We start from the raw sequence: 18,398 nt of genomic DNA, 5'->3' as shown, positions 1-18,398 counted from the left end.
ATTTTAAAACACCAAAAGACTTCAACTTTAGGAATAAATAGCTAGTGGTTATAAGAAGAGACTATTTTAAACCAAGTGACTATATGCAATTTGTGAAAAACACTCCAAAAAAGACTGAAGTTGATGCACATGGGAATGGGGTTTCAAAAGCAGGGAAAGTTAATTTTGTTTCTAATTTCAGTATCGGATTTAATGATCATACATATATACTATTATCATTGACCATAAACTAATTATCGTTAAGGCAAATAAGTTTTATTATTGTTGTAACACACCCTATATAATGTAAATATTAATTATAATGATATCTTGTTATCTTGTCTCTTCGTTGTAATTTAAATTTCTTTGTTTATAATCTTATTGACCATTTCTATTATTATTTAAGAACAAGGTTTTTACATTCCCTACAAATATATACCATTACATTTTATGTACTGTCCTAAACAAATACCAGTGACGTAATATAATCCCTTATTTTTAAACAAGAATTTAAGATGTCATTACTCATCCAACTTCCAGTACAGATGTAATAAATATTATTATTATTATATTGTATAAGTATATCTTTTCAAATTTATAAATAAACAAGTTGACTTGAGATCTTTTTTTCATTTATCATTTATTTAAAAGCATCCCTCACCCTAAATGAAATAGAAAAATAATTATATCTGAAAAGGAAAAAATCTAAATCAAACCAATATTTTTATGAAATATGGGAGTCATTACTGGTTTAGGAAATGGCAAGATTTCATATAAAAAATTATTTACTTCCACCGTTTATACCTATCTGACTAACAGTTGATTGAATTACCTCTATTATTTTATTTATATATCACTTATTAACACAATGAAAGTATTAAAATATAGCTAGCGACCAATATTAAGTATTAATTAGTATTCAATCTAAAAAAATTCAAAAAGTAACATTTTAATTCTAATATTTAATCAGCTTTGCTAATAATCCTATTTGTATTCTACATAATAGCCTGGCTTTTGGCCCTCTTTAAGTCTATGTTACTCTCGACCTTCTCTTTCCAATGTTGGCACCTCGGACTACTCGTGAAAAGGTAAGTCCGGTCCATAACCTTTAATAAGTCGATGGGTTAACTCTATCATCATATATGTAATATCTCTATAATATGGACAGTTTAAACGGGAAGGAATGTCCCCCTATTAAAGTACTGATAATATATTATTTTCTCTCTTTTTCCAGATACTTCGTAGATGTTGCGCATGCTTGAGAATGTGCAGCACCCAGCTGGAACCTCGGAGGATAGAGAAAGCGTTATCATTCTGACGTCCTTAGTCGGAACAGTTTCCACTTACAGAAATTGTCTATATACAAGTATTACATATGTATATGGTTTACGAAAACATCGCTGTTTTTTTTTCGATTTAATGCATCGGATAGTGATATCTATCTAAAATCGATATTTTCCATACATCGATTGTTTTTCTATAAGTTAGATGTGTAAGTGTAATATATTGTGACATATGTCTTTCATAAAGTTCGTATACGCCGATAGTAAAACTTTTCATATTTAACATATTAGATCAAATATCTGTTAACAAGGTTATGTCTTCTATCGTACACAATTTCTTTTTGGAAGTTTTTGAAACAGCTTCATATTTATCGTCTCAGACTTGTTCTGCTTGTTATTTTATATTGAGGAGCAATGTCCTTCATAAGATTTTTGAAATCTTTACAAATCATATATAACGAATAATTGTTCAATTTTCTTGATTTCATGTCAGATTCTGAATAAGAGTATATATCTTGAAAACTGGACTCGATAGTTTTTTGTCGTTTTATAGGGATTAAGTTTATAAGGATAAATTTCAATGTATTGAATAAAAAAGCATCGATGTATATTCTATGATGAAAAATTCACAATACATCGGTTTGATTCGATGCATCGTTACTATACATCGAGTGTTTTTAATTCATCGATGTATATCGTCCACTCCTACGTATGTCACACTAGCGCCAGTTATTGAATCCGTGTAAATCAGCCTTAAAGACTTATAAATAATTGAAGTGCCAACTTTTCAAAATATAAACAGAAGCAAATCTAAAGGAAAACGTTTTTCGAAAATTGGAAAACATGTCAGAATATGATAGGGGCAAAATATATCCAAAGAAAAAGTTCTTTTCTCCAAGAGAAAAAGTATATTTTAAAATTTGTGAAAACTCTCTTCCAAATTTGCTAATTTTAGGAATCTCCAGGTCACACTAAGATTGAAGGAAGGAGTTATTCTGGTAATAAAAATGAAAGTCCTTTAAAATCAACTTCAAACATCAGTGAGCCTCCTAAAAAACAACCAACAATACTATTGAAAGCGAGAGAACCACATGTAGATGATGTTGCAGCTTCACCAAAAAGATATCAAAAAGAGGAAACTTCTAATTCTCTTCCAAAAGATGACGGTAACAAAAAAATATTAGTTTAAAACAATTCAATGCACATGATTTTTTTCAGTAAATGCAACACCAAGCTTAAGAACTATGACTAAATCCATGAAATTAATAGATGAAGGAATTATATGTACAGAATCTTTACAAGATTATTTCAATGAAAACAACGAATTCCTTGTAGTTGGAGTTGTTGGAGCACACGGAGTAGGAAAATCAACTGTAATGAATCTTCTAAGTCATAGTAAATTAACTGAAACATTGAAGCAAGAATTATTTAAAACTGAAACCAGCTCCCAGAATTTGGATAGTGACATCAAAATTTTAACTGACCACTTGGAAAAAATAGATTTGCAATCAGAGGAGAAATTGAAGCCAGAGATTTTTAAAATTGAAACAGTTGAAGATATAGAAAGAGGTTTCAATAGAACACAAGGAATAGATATATTTGCTACATCCAACAGGGTTTGTGAACCAGTATAATATTAATATCTATTTAACCAACATGTACATTAATGAAGGTGATTAATGATAAAGATATTTTAATATTCGAAATCATTAATTGCATTTTAATGTGAGAGTTGGTTTTCTGTCAACATATATTTTTCTAAATTGGATAAAAACAGTTCACAACTTTTATTTTATTTATTAATCATCATTTTTATATTTATAACTACAGTAAACTGTCGATTATTCGAATTTTCGATTATCAGAACTGGTTTTTAAAATTAAACAAAAATAATATTATTTTTCTGAGAATTTCTATAACAAAAGCCAGCATTAATTATTTCTCAGAAACTGCTTCATTACATATTTGTATCTGGTTTATAAGTGTGTGTCTTCTGAATGAATTAGACGTTGAATACTTATTGGTTGACTTTGAACTGTATACTTAGTTTTTCTATTGCATTTGATTCTGTGGAACTCTTTGTGAGGTGTATACTGCATTTGTGTTAAAATATGTCAACAAAATAAAATGAGTGGTTTTTTCATCAGAAGATATAATGGAAATTATTATGCTGCTGAAAAAAGGTGAATTGGATCAGGCATTAGCTATGGAGTTCGGTGTTGATAAATTAATAATAACAGGAATAAAAAATAAGAGGCAGTTCAAATCGTAAAACTATGAATAAAGTGAATTGGTGGAAGCTGCTGTTTACACTTGGTTTTTGCAAAAACGGTTTTCTGGAAGCCCAGCCCATATAGGGGCCCAATTTGTGTAAAAAAGCATTGGAATTAAACATGAAGCTTGGTGGTGACCCAACCTTTATCATAAGTTCTGATTGGTTAAAAAATTATAAATTACAACATGGGATAAGGCAAATTGAAATTCATGATGAAAAATTAGGTGCTAACACTTCAGCAGCAATTTCTTTTTCTGAGAACTTAGAGAAATATCTTGAAGTTCAAGAATATTATTTGGATTGATAACAATAACAATACAGATGAAATGTGCCTTTATTGGAAAACTTTGCCATCTAAGTAATCGGTGGCTCGAAAAGAAGCCACAGCCACATACAATTCAGATGACAATTTTACACAAACAAATAATACAAAATGAAGAATTAACCTCACATTTTCTAGCTCTTTTATTTAAACACACCCTGACCTTTCGCAGCATTGATACGCGTACGTTTTGGAAAACATTTGATGTCTTAGAAATTCAAATTTATTTTGACTTAGAGTATTAGGAGGTTTTGGAACAACTGTGTTGTTAAAATGAAATCGTTATAGTTTGATTTATGTGATGTTTATGTGAAAGTATGAATTACAAGATGAATTATTAAAAAATATAGAAAACAGATTACAGTTTTGAAAAATTAGCTGATATTCATTTAATTTTTGGAGAAAGTTCACTAAATTCGAGGTTGGCGGAAAATTTGTATATAGAAAGGTTACCTTATAGACATCATCCGGGCCATTCCATTTTTGACAGTATTGATAGAAGATTAAGAGATACAAGAAGTTTAAATATTAGAAGGAATAACGCCGGACATCTGCAAACTACCCGTACAGATAATTTCGAAAACAACGTTTGGAATAAGGTAGAGAATCAATCATCTTTAAGTATGAGATCCTTCAGTTACAGATCAAATACTAATAAAAACTCTATATGGAGAATTGCTAATGAACATCCTTATAAATTCATAAATGTACAAGATGTTTTACCAAGAGATTTTGCACCTCGCATGGAATTTTATAATTGGTAGCTTTAACAACCTAAGGATAATGATGAATTTTCTAAATTAATATTATTCACCGACGAGGCAAGTTTACTAGAGGAGGCACGTTTAATTCTCGAAATAGTTATGTATGGGCGGATGAAAACCCGTATGCTACTTTTACCCATGCATATCAACAAAAATTTTCTGTAAATTTATTGGCTGGAATTGACATTTTTAAGGGGCATATTACCAGAACTGTAAAACCTTCCTCTTTATACCCAACAAAATATGATATATCAACTTGATGGAGCTTCTGTACATTTAAATGAACAGAATTAGATTGGTCGAAGTGTAACAATAGTTGGCCAGCTAGGTCTCCAGATCTTACTCCCATTGATTTTTTTCTGTTGGGCCATATGAAATATCTCTTCTTTCAGAGTCCGGTAGAAAAAGAGGAAGGTCTTGTTGGTCGTATTGTCACACCTTCTGATTTATTTGCAGATGATATTCCAAAGCAACCAGGGATACCAGTCTTGGCTTCAATTGGAGGGAGAGTTGGTTGAAGACTATTTAAACTGGAGACTGAACCAGACATTTGGTTGCTAGGATTGTCTTCTTCGTCGTTTTGATGTTCAACTAAGACTTGTATTGCCCCTTGATCTGGTTAGAAATCCTCTATCGTAAACTTCTTCATTGACTGGTAATATTGGGAATGCATCGAGTGGCTGTAGTAGTCGATAGGATGTGTGAGGGATTGAAATTATATAAATATAATTATCTCTACAAAAGATGTATGAGTTCAAGGCAATGTGACTTCGATGATTATTAAGCACTAGCAGCACTGGGTCGTTTTAACTGCGCGTATGAAATGTGCTGAAGTTTCCAGTCTCCAGTCTTCCAGCTGAAATTCCAGCCTCGTCTAAATTGAAAATTCTGGAGGCGGGGAAATTATGTTTTTTCATAACTGTGACAATGTTTTTGAAGAAAAGATCGAGTACTGATTCCTCTTCCTTGCTGAACACCGATGGTCTACCCATCCGAGGATTTGATACGTTTTGACTTTTTAGTCTGTCACGAAGTGTTCTTCGTGGTATTTTATACAATACGGAGACGCTTTTCACCGATTTCCCTTCGGCTATTTGATGTAAAATCGCCTGGAGTTTTTCCTGGTTCCAGCTACCCTTCTCCGTGGCTCTTTTTCTCACCCGCACCATCTGAAATTACATAAAAATCACAAAAGGGTTATGGCATAATAATAAAACATCAATCTGCTGCTAAATAAACACACTATTCATATTTAATAATAATATACGTCTGAACATACCTCAGCTGTCTGGAAGTCAAAAGTTAGATCAGAAGCTGAAAAAACACATTAAACGACGCTATTCCACAATGACTCCAGCTACGACTAATGGCGCCACAGGTAATAGTCTGCGCATCTCCCACTGCAGCGCTTGTTACGTAATTCACCTCCAACAGTTCTGGTGGGATAACCCGGTGTGGCGGAATTCCCCCGGTCTCCTCAACAAGCAGCAATAGAAGAAATTTTTAATACGCCTAATGTTTTCCGCAAGTGCGCTTATCAATGCTGCGAAGAGTCAGGGTTTGTGTGAACGAAGGAGGTGGAAGATTTGAGCAGATGCTTAAATTTATTGTGTTTAAGATGTGTTACATTTTTATTTTGCATGATTTATTTGTAAAATTATCATCTGAAAGGCAAGTGTTAATGAAGAATTTCTGGAAAACTATTTTAGCATAGTAGAAGACAACTCTTTTTCAAAAAGTGCTAACCTATCGATGTAAGTTAATTCGGAAGAAACTGTTTTGTCTTTTTTAAAATAATCACAAAATGATGTTTTTCTCGCAAACAATTTATTTTAGCGTAGTCAAATGTTTTACTTTTTTATTAAGTAATGATGGTAGAATTCAAAAATTGAAATAAAAAATATTCTATCGAGTGTTGGAATAATCAGGGGTGGAAAAAGGGTTACCGATCTCTGGAAAAATTAGAAACATCTATTCATGTTAGAACAAGTAGTTTATCAATCTGATAATCGTCAAAAAGTTTCAATAACAATCGATCACATCATTTGAAATTTATCGACAAAAACTCGTTTTGTTTTCAAAACTTTAACACCCTGTATAGTTCTTCAAATATCAGTTGCAGATTATAAAAATCCTTGCCGACAATTTTGTTTGATCTACCATAGGCGTAGATACCTCATTTTATAAATTTATTACGGCATTATACGTCGTTATTTAGACAGATGCACTTAAATATAGTCCTACTTGAAATATAGAAAAAAATCATTATTATACCTCGTTAACTTGCTACAACTGAATGAATTTCATTATAAAACGTAAATAGACGAGTAAAATGTACCTGCTTGTAAGGGAGTTTGGCTTAAACAGGGTACCAGACGTGAACTGAGCCCTTTTTGTACCCTATTCGTTTTTTTTTCTGGAAAACGAAATTTCAAAGCAAAAACCATAAAGGAAAATTAATTATTTGCAAATAAAACAAAATAAAAAAATACATTTTAATACCAAAGTCTCTTTATAAATAATAATGGTAGTCAGGATAGTCTGAACTAGAATCATCATTTGATTAAATTATAAAGGGTTGTAAAGAGGGTGATACCACGTACTCATCTTCTTCTTTAATAACATGTTCAACACAGTTTTGCCAAAGCTCTTAGCGGTGTGCTGTTAGAAATTTTTTTTACGAGTTCTACAACGTCTTTACTCAGTTCTGGAGACTGTTTAAATTTTCGTAATTGTAATCTTACGTTTACCCTTATTAAATAGGGTTAAATATGCAATAGTAAAAGGTAATCTGAGAAGAAGTATTATAATAACAATAACCAATTCATTGTTTGTTGGGCCTTTTTTACGATCGCTGACAGGAATAGGAATATTTTTTTCAGACATAAATACTAAAATTTAAGCTTTGGTAGGATGCGTTCTCCATAATGATTACTGGTGGTGGAATGTTGGGTAAAAGCTGTCCAATAAACAACTTTTCAAATAATTCTGCAGTTATATCTTCATGATAATCAGCTGCACAGTTTTTTATGCAAAAATAATATCTTTTAATATGTTTTGCCATGATTGTAATCAAGGATTTTACACGCAACTCCAGTTCTCAAATTATACACTTGAAATTTTATTGATATTGATTTTATGATTTCATTTAAGAGGTTAGTAGAGGCGGCAAATCTATAAATCCCCCACTGACCGTAGTACAAAAAATATTTTTTATGCTCATATTATTTTTGTAGCTCATTCTACTAGATTGTCAACCTGTAGCTTCTATTTCCGTTTTGGAAGAATTAATCAAAAGTGAAACAAAGAGAACTAATTTAGTGAGTGAGTTTATACCATTAGAAAATAGTGGTGAGATACAAGGATTACAACTAACCGCCTTTCTTATGTCTACTTGTCATGTTTTGTTATTGGTGCAAGACTGGTTTTTTGATAGTAATATTATTAGGTAATATGTTTTATCTTCAAATCACCAATGTTCTGTAAGATTTGACATGTTTTCAGATTCCTTCATTCTGCAGAAATGCTAAAGCCCACAATTCCTAATCCAGAAGATGAATTGACCGATCATTTTCCTCATTTAATGATTGTACATAATAGAGCACAAATGGAGGATTTTTCTCCAACAAAATTTAAAACAATGCAAGAGGTAGAAATTTGTATACATACATTCTAACAATTATAATTAATTTTAAAATTTTAGGTATATCAAACTTTATTTTCCAAGTCAAAATTGAACTTAAAATCTGAAATGGGATTAGGTACTGGTAGACTGATTAGTTATCTAAATAGCGATAACTGTGGAAATCCAATAAATTTATTTATGATTCCAGAAATCGACTTGAATTCGCGTAAGTACGAATATCCTGTTGGAGCACTCTCCAGCAGATATTTTTTCTTTTACTTTTACTAGGTATGAAATGAGGGCTCCGGCTTGTATCCATTTCTCTTAATTCTAGTTCCACGCCCTTCTGGATTTCCCCTTTATCTTTAAATGGAGTTTCCAACCTTCCACAGCTTAATTTTATTTATTGTTTATTTAGTAACAATAAGAATTCACAATTCCATAGGTTATTTTGCTGAATTGGCGGCTACAATGAGAAAAAAACCTCACATATGTCCTGATGAGATTTCTTCAGTGTGAAGACCTCATTTTAGGTCTGTTGGCCAGTTTCTCTTTAGTCTTCGATCGTTTCTTCCGTGCATCAATGGTTGGAATATGGGGTTAAACAATGATTCCAGCTTTTGATAATACATTTGTCTTCTCTGTTGTTTTGTTTCTTGTACTATTGCAATTAGAAGGTCTTCATGTATCATTTGGTTTGAAACATACCAGGGAGCATTGACGATTGCTCTTAAATTGTGCTCTTTGTATAACGGCTATACTCGATTTGCTGGCACATCTCCACAGTTCTATGCCGTAAGTCCAGATTTGAATGATGGCAGTCGTCTATTTATTTGGGTTTATTTTTAATGCCCCTAGCATAAATTTGAACAAAAAAAGTACTTTATGGAGATGGAAGTGAGATTTCAAAATGTAATAGATGAAGTTAACAATTTGATCTAAAAAACTATGAACTATATTTTAATATCAATTAAAATTAATCAACATCTAGGCATGATTTGATTTAATTTCTGATTTCTTTTTGGTGTACAAATTACTTTGAGTTTAAGTGGTTACTTATATAAATTGTTAGGCGGGTTTAATAGATCTGGCTGTAATTTACATCCCAAAGAGGCTCTATTTAATTGATTGAGATTAGAGTTTTTAGCTGGTCATGTAAATATAGATTTGGGGTCTCGTATACACTGCGACCTAAAGGATCTCTTGTGACCCCTTTATTGCTAGGATTCTGGAGTACCCTGTGTTTCCAGCTGATCCAAAATCCCATTCCTTTTAAAAAGTCTGGAGTATAGGATGGCTTTAATTGCCAAAAATCTTCGTCTTTTATTTCAAGCTCTCCCAGGTGTAGTACTCTGGAGTTCCCACAGAGAATGTGGATAGAGATTTCGTCTTCTGTGTAACAAAATCTGCACGCCGCTTTATCTGCTGGGTCTAGCGTCTTCAGGTGTTTGTTGAGGAAACAGTGCTCCGTTAGAACTCCTGTTAGTATTCGTAAATTAATACATTCAGCAGATCTACTCTGGTTATAGTTTCCCAGAAGTGTCTTTCCCTGTCTTAGCTCCTGTAGGTTGTCCCAATAATTGGTTTTGCTCATCTGGGCATGATTTGATTTAATTTCTGATTTCATTTTGGTCAAGAGATTACAAATTTCTATGAGTTTAACTGGTAGCGCATATAAATTGTTAGGCGACTTAGGTTACATTCCAAAGAAGGTCTATTTAATTGATTGAGATTAGAGATTTTAGCTGGACATACCATTGCTTTGATTTCAAATTTTCCCAGTGTTAATTGGAGGGTCGTCAAGTGTTGTAGTGAGATAAGGGCCTCTAATCATTGGGAACTTAATAAAACCATATTTTCAGGTCACTGATATCTTTTCAACTTAGACATTTAATAACAATTTACAGTAATCTGATATTGATGTTACTGACCTCCGACTACATGTACATTGATAACAAGTCACTGTCAACAACCATTTGTGTTGATTCTTAATTTGTACAAAATATTATGATTTACAAGGTTACAGATACAAGGTTTGTTTTATTATTATATTCTAGTGTAGTGGTCGGCAAACTTATTAATCAAAGAGCCAAATATGAAAATTATAACAATTTAAAAAAATTGGGAGCCAAATCTGCTCGTTTAGCAATCTTTTATTATTACAATTAATAAGTAGTACACTAAATAAAACTAAATTTCATACTTGATAAATACACAATGTGCTTGAATCTCTTTAGAAAATTTGAGAAGTCGGGTTTGTAATTTGTTTTGTTGAACCCCGGTGCGGTCCATAGGCCCGCATTTTTCCCCATAGCCCAGAACGTTGAATGCACGACCTATTTTATTTCAAACCTTCTCCACGACCCAAGGGACTGTATTTAAATAGGTTTTACAGTTTAGTTAAGTCTTTGAAACATCACCCTACACTTACTTGGTCCATTTGATCTTTTTGCATGATCTTAAACTATATTGTAAAACAAAAAACCTTACTTTTCAATTTTTTTTTGGTTTCTTCAACATAATTTAAATAATATTTGATTAAATTCCTTTATTTGTGCTACCTTCACGTTACCTTGATCTGACAAGTTGGAGATTGAAGAAAAATATTTTTTTTTAAAACTTTATTTTACAAGAAAACATAATTCACAATTTTACAAGTTTACAAGCGAATTAACTAGATTCATTATTCATATTTATACTAATAAAATGATGGAAGTTGTTTACGTAATTTGATCTTTATGCGTTTTACTTTTTAGAATGTTCTGGATTTTTCTTCACATAACTCACATAATATTTTTCAAAACACATCGCACATTTTTGTACAAATCACATAAAAGCATAGATCATGGTTCGAAGGATAAAAAAGCAAAAAAAAAATTGTTTTCCATACCGCAAGTGCAAGTGAAATTTAATGAAAAGATTTATTTCGGAGAAAAAGTGCAAAATATGATGTTTTTTACGGGTGTACGGTCCATAGAACCGCCCTTGTCCCTGGGGAAAGTTTTAGTAGTAAACTTTCACTAGCGGCCAGAGGGAGAACACAAAAAACATAATTTTTTCGCACTTTATGTTTCTAATAACTTTTTCCTTGAACCCACACCTCATTTGGAGTGTAAAAACACAAAAAAATGTTTGAGCCAGGGAAAAGTTTAGTTGGAGCTCAACGTATTAACTTTAGATTTCAAGTTCTAATTAATAAGACGACTTCTTAGTTTTCTCTTGATAAAGTTAATGCTTGAAAAAAATTATTCTCATTTTTATGTCGAAACGGAAAGGAAAAGAACTTCAAACGCGAGTTTTTTCAGCTGATCGTAACACTGAGGAATGCTATTCCAAGCGTTGAAAATGATCATGTCTTTCTTCTCTAGGTTATTAAAAGCAGACTACTTTTATTGGGAGCTAAGATCACATGTCTACTTCTCCAATATTTCCAATTCAAAGAAGTTCGATAACCAAGTTATCATCCTCAGAGACTAAAGGTGAATAGTTTACCTTCAGCGTTTACTCTGTCAGTTAGTCAGTCAGGTAAACTCTAAAGGTAAACTGTTTACCTTCAGTCTTTAAAGACGATAACTAAGTTATCGAAACGCGCATCAGACAGTATAATTGTGAGTGTTGGTGTAGTGGTGGTGTAAACAGTGTATTGAGTATGAGTATCACCAATGGTTCCAGAAATTTTAACTTAACCAACGTATCTTGTTATGAAGCAGAAGATCAGCGTACTCACTTTCCATTTCAAATAAAAATTCTTGGCAATAATAATGGTAATCACTAATTCCATAACTTTCTTTCGGAATTGTTTGTGTACGAAGCGCTTCTTGGTGAATGATACAATTGTAAACAAGTATCTCGTGATTTTTTCTATCAAAATAGCAACAAACCCTTTTCTTACGTCGGTTATACATTTTGCCCCTTCTGTTGAAATCGACACAATTCTATCAAGGGAAATATGATGTTTTTTTTCAATAATCATTGCGCCTTCCTTGGATATTTGAGCCAGAGCTGCACGTTCTAGTGGTACGTGTGTTTTGATTGAGTCAAAATGCACGAATATTGATTTATTGTAGGCTTACTATTTTTTAACGACCTTCTGATTTAATAACTATCACACTAGGTAATTTTGGACTATTCTACGATATGGGGTTATCACACATGTAGAGAAAATTACCTCCTACAAAGATTGTGTAAGGCAGGGGTCGGCAACATTTTTTGGCGCGGGTCAAAATCAACTAAAAGTATTAAATAGACGTTTGGGTCATGAGATATTTTCGTATTAAAACAGCACTTTAGTGAATAATAAGATATATTTTATCAAGAAAATAATTACATAGTTGAATAAACTTTCTCTATGATATCAATGGCTCCCCTGATGTTAAACTTGTGACGTCAATTTAACAAAGTCTGGTTTATATTTAGTTGTTTTTAGTCGAACACAACTGAATTTTCAATAGTTAACCTGCTCCTGGTTTTACTTAAAATAAATTTTAGATGTGAAAATATTTGTTCACATTTATAAGTAAATCCTAATGTGGACAAAATGGCGAAGCCAATTTTTTTAATTATGAAAACATCATAGGAAGTAATGCCCAACATGTTGATATCATGAGAAAATGATTATTTCCTGTATTTTCCAAATCTTTCCGCATCGATCATTTTTAAACTGAAATTGTCAATTCTTAGATATTCAAAATACTGCAAATTTATAATATTTTCTTTTACTTCATCGGTCTTTATTATAAATGAAAACATTCCACCATGTTTCTAAAGACTTCGAAACCGAATTTCATATTCACTTTTAATGACCGAAATCCACCTTTCGAACACATTTAGATTGCGTTCGTAGATATTTTCTTTTTCATGTTCCCTCTTTAATAAGGGAAAGTAATGAAATTTTTTGGTTTTTATGTCAGTTCCAAATAATATCAATTTTGAAGTAAAACTCTTCCATTTATCATACATTTTCAAAATTGTGTGGCTATTTCCTTCGAAATCATGATGCTTTATGTCTGTTACCAACAAAAATCTTAAAAACCATTGTTATCATTGAGTTCGAGATCATTTCCACCGATTTCGTGAAGAAATATTTGTATCAAAACATTCTACAAATCTATTAAGAACTTTTCCCCGTCTTAACCATCGTAATTCAGAATGTTATAACAAATCTCCATATTTCGATTCAATTTCCTCCAAAAAAGCTTTAAAGCGCCTGTATATTAATGCTGATCGCGCTATAATCATGTTTACGATATTAACAACTTTTTCTATTACATCCTTAAGTTGTTGTGTAGATGTCTTTGCAAATCAGTTTTCTTCGTGTATGATACAATGAAACAATAAAAGTAAACGGTTAAGTTGATTTTCTATTAGTTTTACAAATTCAACAGTTTTTCCTCTCGTACTTGGAGTACTGTCAGTTGTTATGGAAAACAATTTACTTCTTAAATCCAATACTTGCCCATTTTTAAAATTTGTACTTGACGAAAACTACCAGTACCTTTGGTTGTGTCATTCTTTGAAACAACAAATCATAGTTCTTCATTGACATCCGAGCTATTTATGGATGCAAATCTAATAATTATCATAAGCCTACCAATACTATTTATTTCTGTACTTTCGTCAACTGCAATGCTAATTATGTCACAAGATAACAAATCATTTTTGATCTGTTCATCAATATTCTTGGCTATATCTTCAACGCCGACGCTGGACTGTTCTAGCTGATAATGGCATTTCTTTGGTTCTCTCAATTATCTGTTTTTTATTTGCCAAGTCCTTAAATAAGTGCTCGGAACAATTTATGAATGCGTCTGTAATTGGTTTTCCGTTGGTACCAATGCTAAGAGCTGCAATAAAGCTGGCAGATATAGCGTGATTGTTGCTGGTAACAAAACTCTTTAAGAATTTATTTTGTTTTCCAAAATTTAATACACGTTTAGCATTGTATTCAGATTGATCTTCATTTGTCAATTCACTCACATCTTTATGTTCTGAAGGAAAGTGTCCTGGCGATAATTATATCTGTACATAAAGTACAGGGTTCTTCACGACGAGCTGAATTGATATGTATATGGGAAAGTACTACGACTAGTGTTCTGAAAATTTGCTTGCATGGGTTTTCCAAAATGCTCGATTCAGCTGAAATAATTTCAGTTTTCTGGAATTTACGGTTATACCGGAACCAAACTTCGTTATTTTAAACGGAATACTATGGCTTGTATAAAATTTGGAATCCACGCAAAATATCAATATAACTTAGGCATAGTATAGGCATAGTATACCTAAAGTCCACCATTTTATAATTATTTCACATTTTCGAAATTTTTGGACACATACAGCCCTCCACTAAAAAAATTACATTTCTAAGTTTAAGTGAGTCAGGTCTAATATTTTTGGGATTTGGACAAATGACACATACAGCTTTCAAAATCTGTGAAAACCTTGACAAAATTTTATGTAAGATGTTCACAAAATGGTGCCGAATTTCGCTATCTAAAAACTTAATTTTTTCAAATAACAACCCCCATTTTTCTCTTTACCATTGGATGCTACGTTTTAAATTAAGGGGACTTCGTTAGTAAATTCATATATCTAAAATTAACGGTTTTTGTAGAAACTTGACGGGCGTTTCGATAACCATGTATCGTCTTCAGAGACTGAAGGTAAACAGTTTACCTTTAGAGTTTACCTTCAGTCTCTGAAGACGATAACTTGGTAAACATTCACCTCCAGTCTCTGAAAACTATAACTTGGTTTTAAAAACGCGCGTCAGACAGTGTAATTGTGAGTGTTGGTGTAAACAGTGTATTCAGTATGAATATCGCCAACGGTTCCAGAAATTCCAACTTAATTATGTATCATTGTTTATTTATTTGGTGATGAAACCATCCAAAATCTTTGCCTTAACGCTGGAAGTCGGAAATTTTGATTCAAATTTGCAGGTCAATGTGATATTTTATGCTTCTAAATATTCTTGATTTTATGTCTCTTCTGTTTTAAAATTAGTTTTTTTTTTTAATTTTTGAAACAGTTGAAAATTTACGACTTTTTTAGTTTTATCAAAATATTTTGACAGAAACTAAAATAAGTCGAAACGTCAATTTTTATCGATGTTTTAAAAATTATTATAAAAACTAATTTTAAAACAGAAAAAACCTAAAATCAAGAACATTTAGAAGCATAAATATATCAAAAGGTCTAAAAACTAAGACATTGTAGAATTGTGATATTTTATTGATAGATGGCGGTAGCTATACCGTTTCCATTAATGCTTGAGTCATATTGATATAGAGGAGGGAAATTTCAATTTATATTTTCAAAAATTAAAACTGTTTTTTTATCATAACACACATTTTTCAACATCAAAGCATGATATCTCGTCAAAGGAAAATACGGCGTCCTATTATAATGTAACCTGTAAAATATGTAATGTGGTAGCTAATTAAAAAAATTTTTTTTTAGATTACATTTACAGTGGACATCCGCCATTAGAGGAATTAGTAGCAAAATTTAGAGCTAATATTCTTGGATCTACTCGTAATCCCTTGACCCATGTACAACTGACGGAACGAACTTGGTTACTTTATTGCGCAAAAGTTTGGGATACCGTCAAGAAGAGCCCTTTCTTTGTTGAATACACTAAATTAATGCCATAAGTAATGGGAAATGGTTTTGATACACAATTTACCGAAGTTAATGATTTCCCCAAAGTTTTAAATAAGTTTGCAGTGGTAAAGTGTAAATATTTAGATAATGAATCAAATGTAAAAATTCAAATATTAAAAATACGAATGATCCTTTTGGTTGTATTTGGTTACCATGTTTACTAGTTATTTCTTATTTTTCTTTTCAACACATTTTTGGAAATGGGTATTGGACAGTCAAGGACCGTTGCGAACTTAGGTATTCTGATAATTCCATTTTTTGAAAATGTTGTTAAAGAACCTTTCAAATTCGAACTACGCATGAAATATTCTCAAAAATATCTCTCTTAGTCTTGCCATCACACCATATACTTCCCAAACTACTTTTTTGTTATTCATTTGTTTATTTGCTGTATAATAAATAATTGCCTCTTCTAGAACTAATTTGTTAATATCCTTTTCCATGTACTTTTCACTAAATCCTACAGGTTTTTGATTCCTTTGTTGTAAATTACGGTGTGGTGGCTGTACTACTTCGCTGTTTGTTTTATTTTAGAAAACTAGATATACTTTATTTAGTTGAAGGTGATTCAATGTCTCCTCATAAGTGTGTTCGTTCTGAACGCATTCTCCTTCCTGTCATTTCGCGAATGTCTCCAGAGATTTTTGAGTAACATTGAAATAATTATTCGCCTACTATTAGGCAACCAACAGTGACCTGTACACTGCGTACACACTGTCACTGTTCGAACTTTTCTTGTGAAACTCCATAATCCTACCAAGTTTCCAGTATAATGAAGGACAATTGTCATCAATAAGTAGATCCAGGATGGTTTCACAGGAACTGGTCTGCCATCTGGACCTATGTTGTAAGTTGTTGATGTAATCTTTGAACCATTGTTTCCAGAATAACTGCACTGCCTTTTGCAAGACCTAAAGCAGCTCAAGATGGTTGTCGAGTAAATGGGTGATGTTTGTTTGAGGTAAAGTATATAATGATTGTCCAACGAGGAAATGATCTGGATTAAATATGGAAAGGTCATTCAACCAAAAGTGTACTGCATATGAATAAACTACAAGGGCGAATAACTAAGTACGGACATGCCGCCACCCTTGGAAGATCATAGTCTTTCAAAAAACACAAATAATAAATCCTTTAATAAACGATAATAGAGTACTTTAACAAAATTAGTAGTCACAAGTTGGGAGAACACAAAGGCTTTGTACAGCACGCACCGAAAATCCTGACTGCGTACGCACTGTCACAGTTCGAACTATATCATCACTTTTCTTGTGAAGCTCGATAACCATACCAAGTTTCCAGTATAATGGAGGACAATTGTCATTAATAAGTAGAGCCAGGATAGCTTCACAAGAATTGGTCTGCCATCTGGACCTTTGTTGTAAATTATTGAGGTAATCTTTGAATCATTGTTTCCAGAATAACTGCACTGCCTTTTGCAAGACCTAAAGCTGCTCAAGACGATTGTCGAGTAAATGGGTGTAAAAGAATACTTTAATAAAATTGGGAGAATAAAAAGTCTTTGTACAGCGTGCACCGAGAGTCCTGACTGCGTACGCACTGTCACAGCTCAAAACTAACCCTACCAAGTTTCTAGTATAATTGTCATCAATAAGTAGAACCAGGGGTAAAGTATATAATGATTTTCCAACGAGGACATGAACTGGAGTAAGTACGGAAAAGTCATTCAACCAAAAGTAAACTGCATTTGAATAAACTAAGAGGGCGAATTACTAAATACGGACACTTGTTACATTAAGGCAGTGGCTCTCAACTTTCTAAGGTCTGTTATCCTTATGACCTAACTAGGGTCACTAATTTTACTCCTCCCAATTGAACAATGGGTACACAAATACGTTGGTAGGCTGTATTAAATATATAAACAATAACAAGCTAGGTAATTTCTAAAACTTTGAAAGCATAAAATAAATTTATAAACTTCAGTGCGAGGTTTGGTACTTTACAAGATTGATAATGTTATTGAACTTAAAGCGCATTTCAAATCGTATTCCACATTGAAACGATTTCTGGCCTTCGTTTTTAGTGTCACCAAAGTTGAGAAACCACTCTTACACATGTAAGTAGTAGTAAACGGTACCAACATTTTTAAAGCTCTGTCTGCTATGATAGGATATTCAGCACCTGCTTTTTCCCAAAATGTACATAATTTTGGAATTTGACTATTAAAGTGCAATCCTCACGTAGTCCAAGCAATTTTACTTTAGCTGACAAATTTTCATCCTTAAAAATACATTCGTTGTCAAAAAAAACGCACCACCCCGGTTTCTGAAAATATTTTTTAGTTTAATAAATTTAAATTAATATTTTCAATCATTTTGACGCAATAATTAGGAATGTGTAGTAATTTTGAGTGATTTTTAATGAGTTAAAAAAATAAAAACATTGCAATAAAACCAAATTTTCTTAAAAATGAAACTTGCAATCTAAACAATAATGTTCCTTTTTTTAAAACGCTATTAGCGTGTAT

General features: G+C 32.2%; 1 protein-coding gene across 1 annotated transcript; it reads left to right on the top strand.

Moving 5' to 3' along the window:
* The first annotated feature begins 1,954 nt into the window (after positions 1-1,954).
* LOC130896990 (nonsense-mediated mRNA decay factor SMG9) lies at positions 1,955-16,051 on the top strand. Its single transcript, XM_057805442.1, has 7 exons — positions 1,955-2,168; positions 2,218-2,428; positions 2,481-2,878; positions 7,860-8,071; positions 8,128-8,272; positions 8,327-8,474; positions 15,707-16,051. The coding sequence occupies exons 1-7, from the start codon at positions 2,106-2,108 to the stop codon at positions 15,898-15,900; spliced, it is 1,371 nt and encodes a 456-aa protein (XP_057661425.1). The 5' UTR covers positions 1,955-2,105; the 3' UTR covers positions 15,901-16,051.
* Positions 16,052-18,398: the final 2,347 nt, after the last annotated feature.

The sequence above is a fragment of the Diorhabda carinulata genome, chromosome 8 (genome assembly GCF_026250575.1).
Source record: "Diorhabda carinulata isolate Delta chromosome 8, icDioCari1.1, whole genome shotgun sequence".
NCBI classification, from domain to species: Eukaryota; Metazoa; Arthropoda; class Insecta; order Coleoptera; family Chrysomelidae; genus Diorhabda; species Diorhabda carinulata.
The sequence above is the reverse complement of the archived record's forward strand: the minus strand, read 5'-3'. Positions and strand labels throughout refer to the sequence as shown.

What these genes read in the sequence shown, in the direction of transcription:
- LOC130896990 (XM_057805442.1), top strand. Translation starts at nt 2,106, where the DNA reads ATGTCAGAATATGATAGGGGCAAAATATATCCAAAGAAAAAGTTCTTT. An exon ending in TCTTTTCTCCAAGAGAAAAA is followed by an intron (nt 2,169 to 2,217) that starts GTATATTTTAAA and finishes TGCTAATTTTAG; the next exon opens with GAATCTCCAGGTCACACTAA. An exon ending in AGAAATCGACTTGAATTCGC is followed by an intron (nt 8,475 to 15,706) that starts GTAAGTACGAAT and finishes ATTTTTTTTTAG; the next exon opens with ATTACATTTACAGTGGACAT.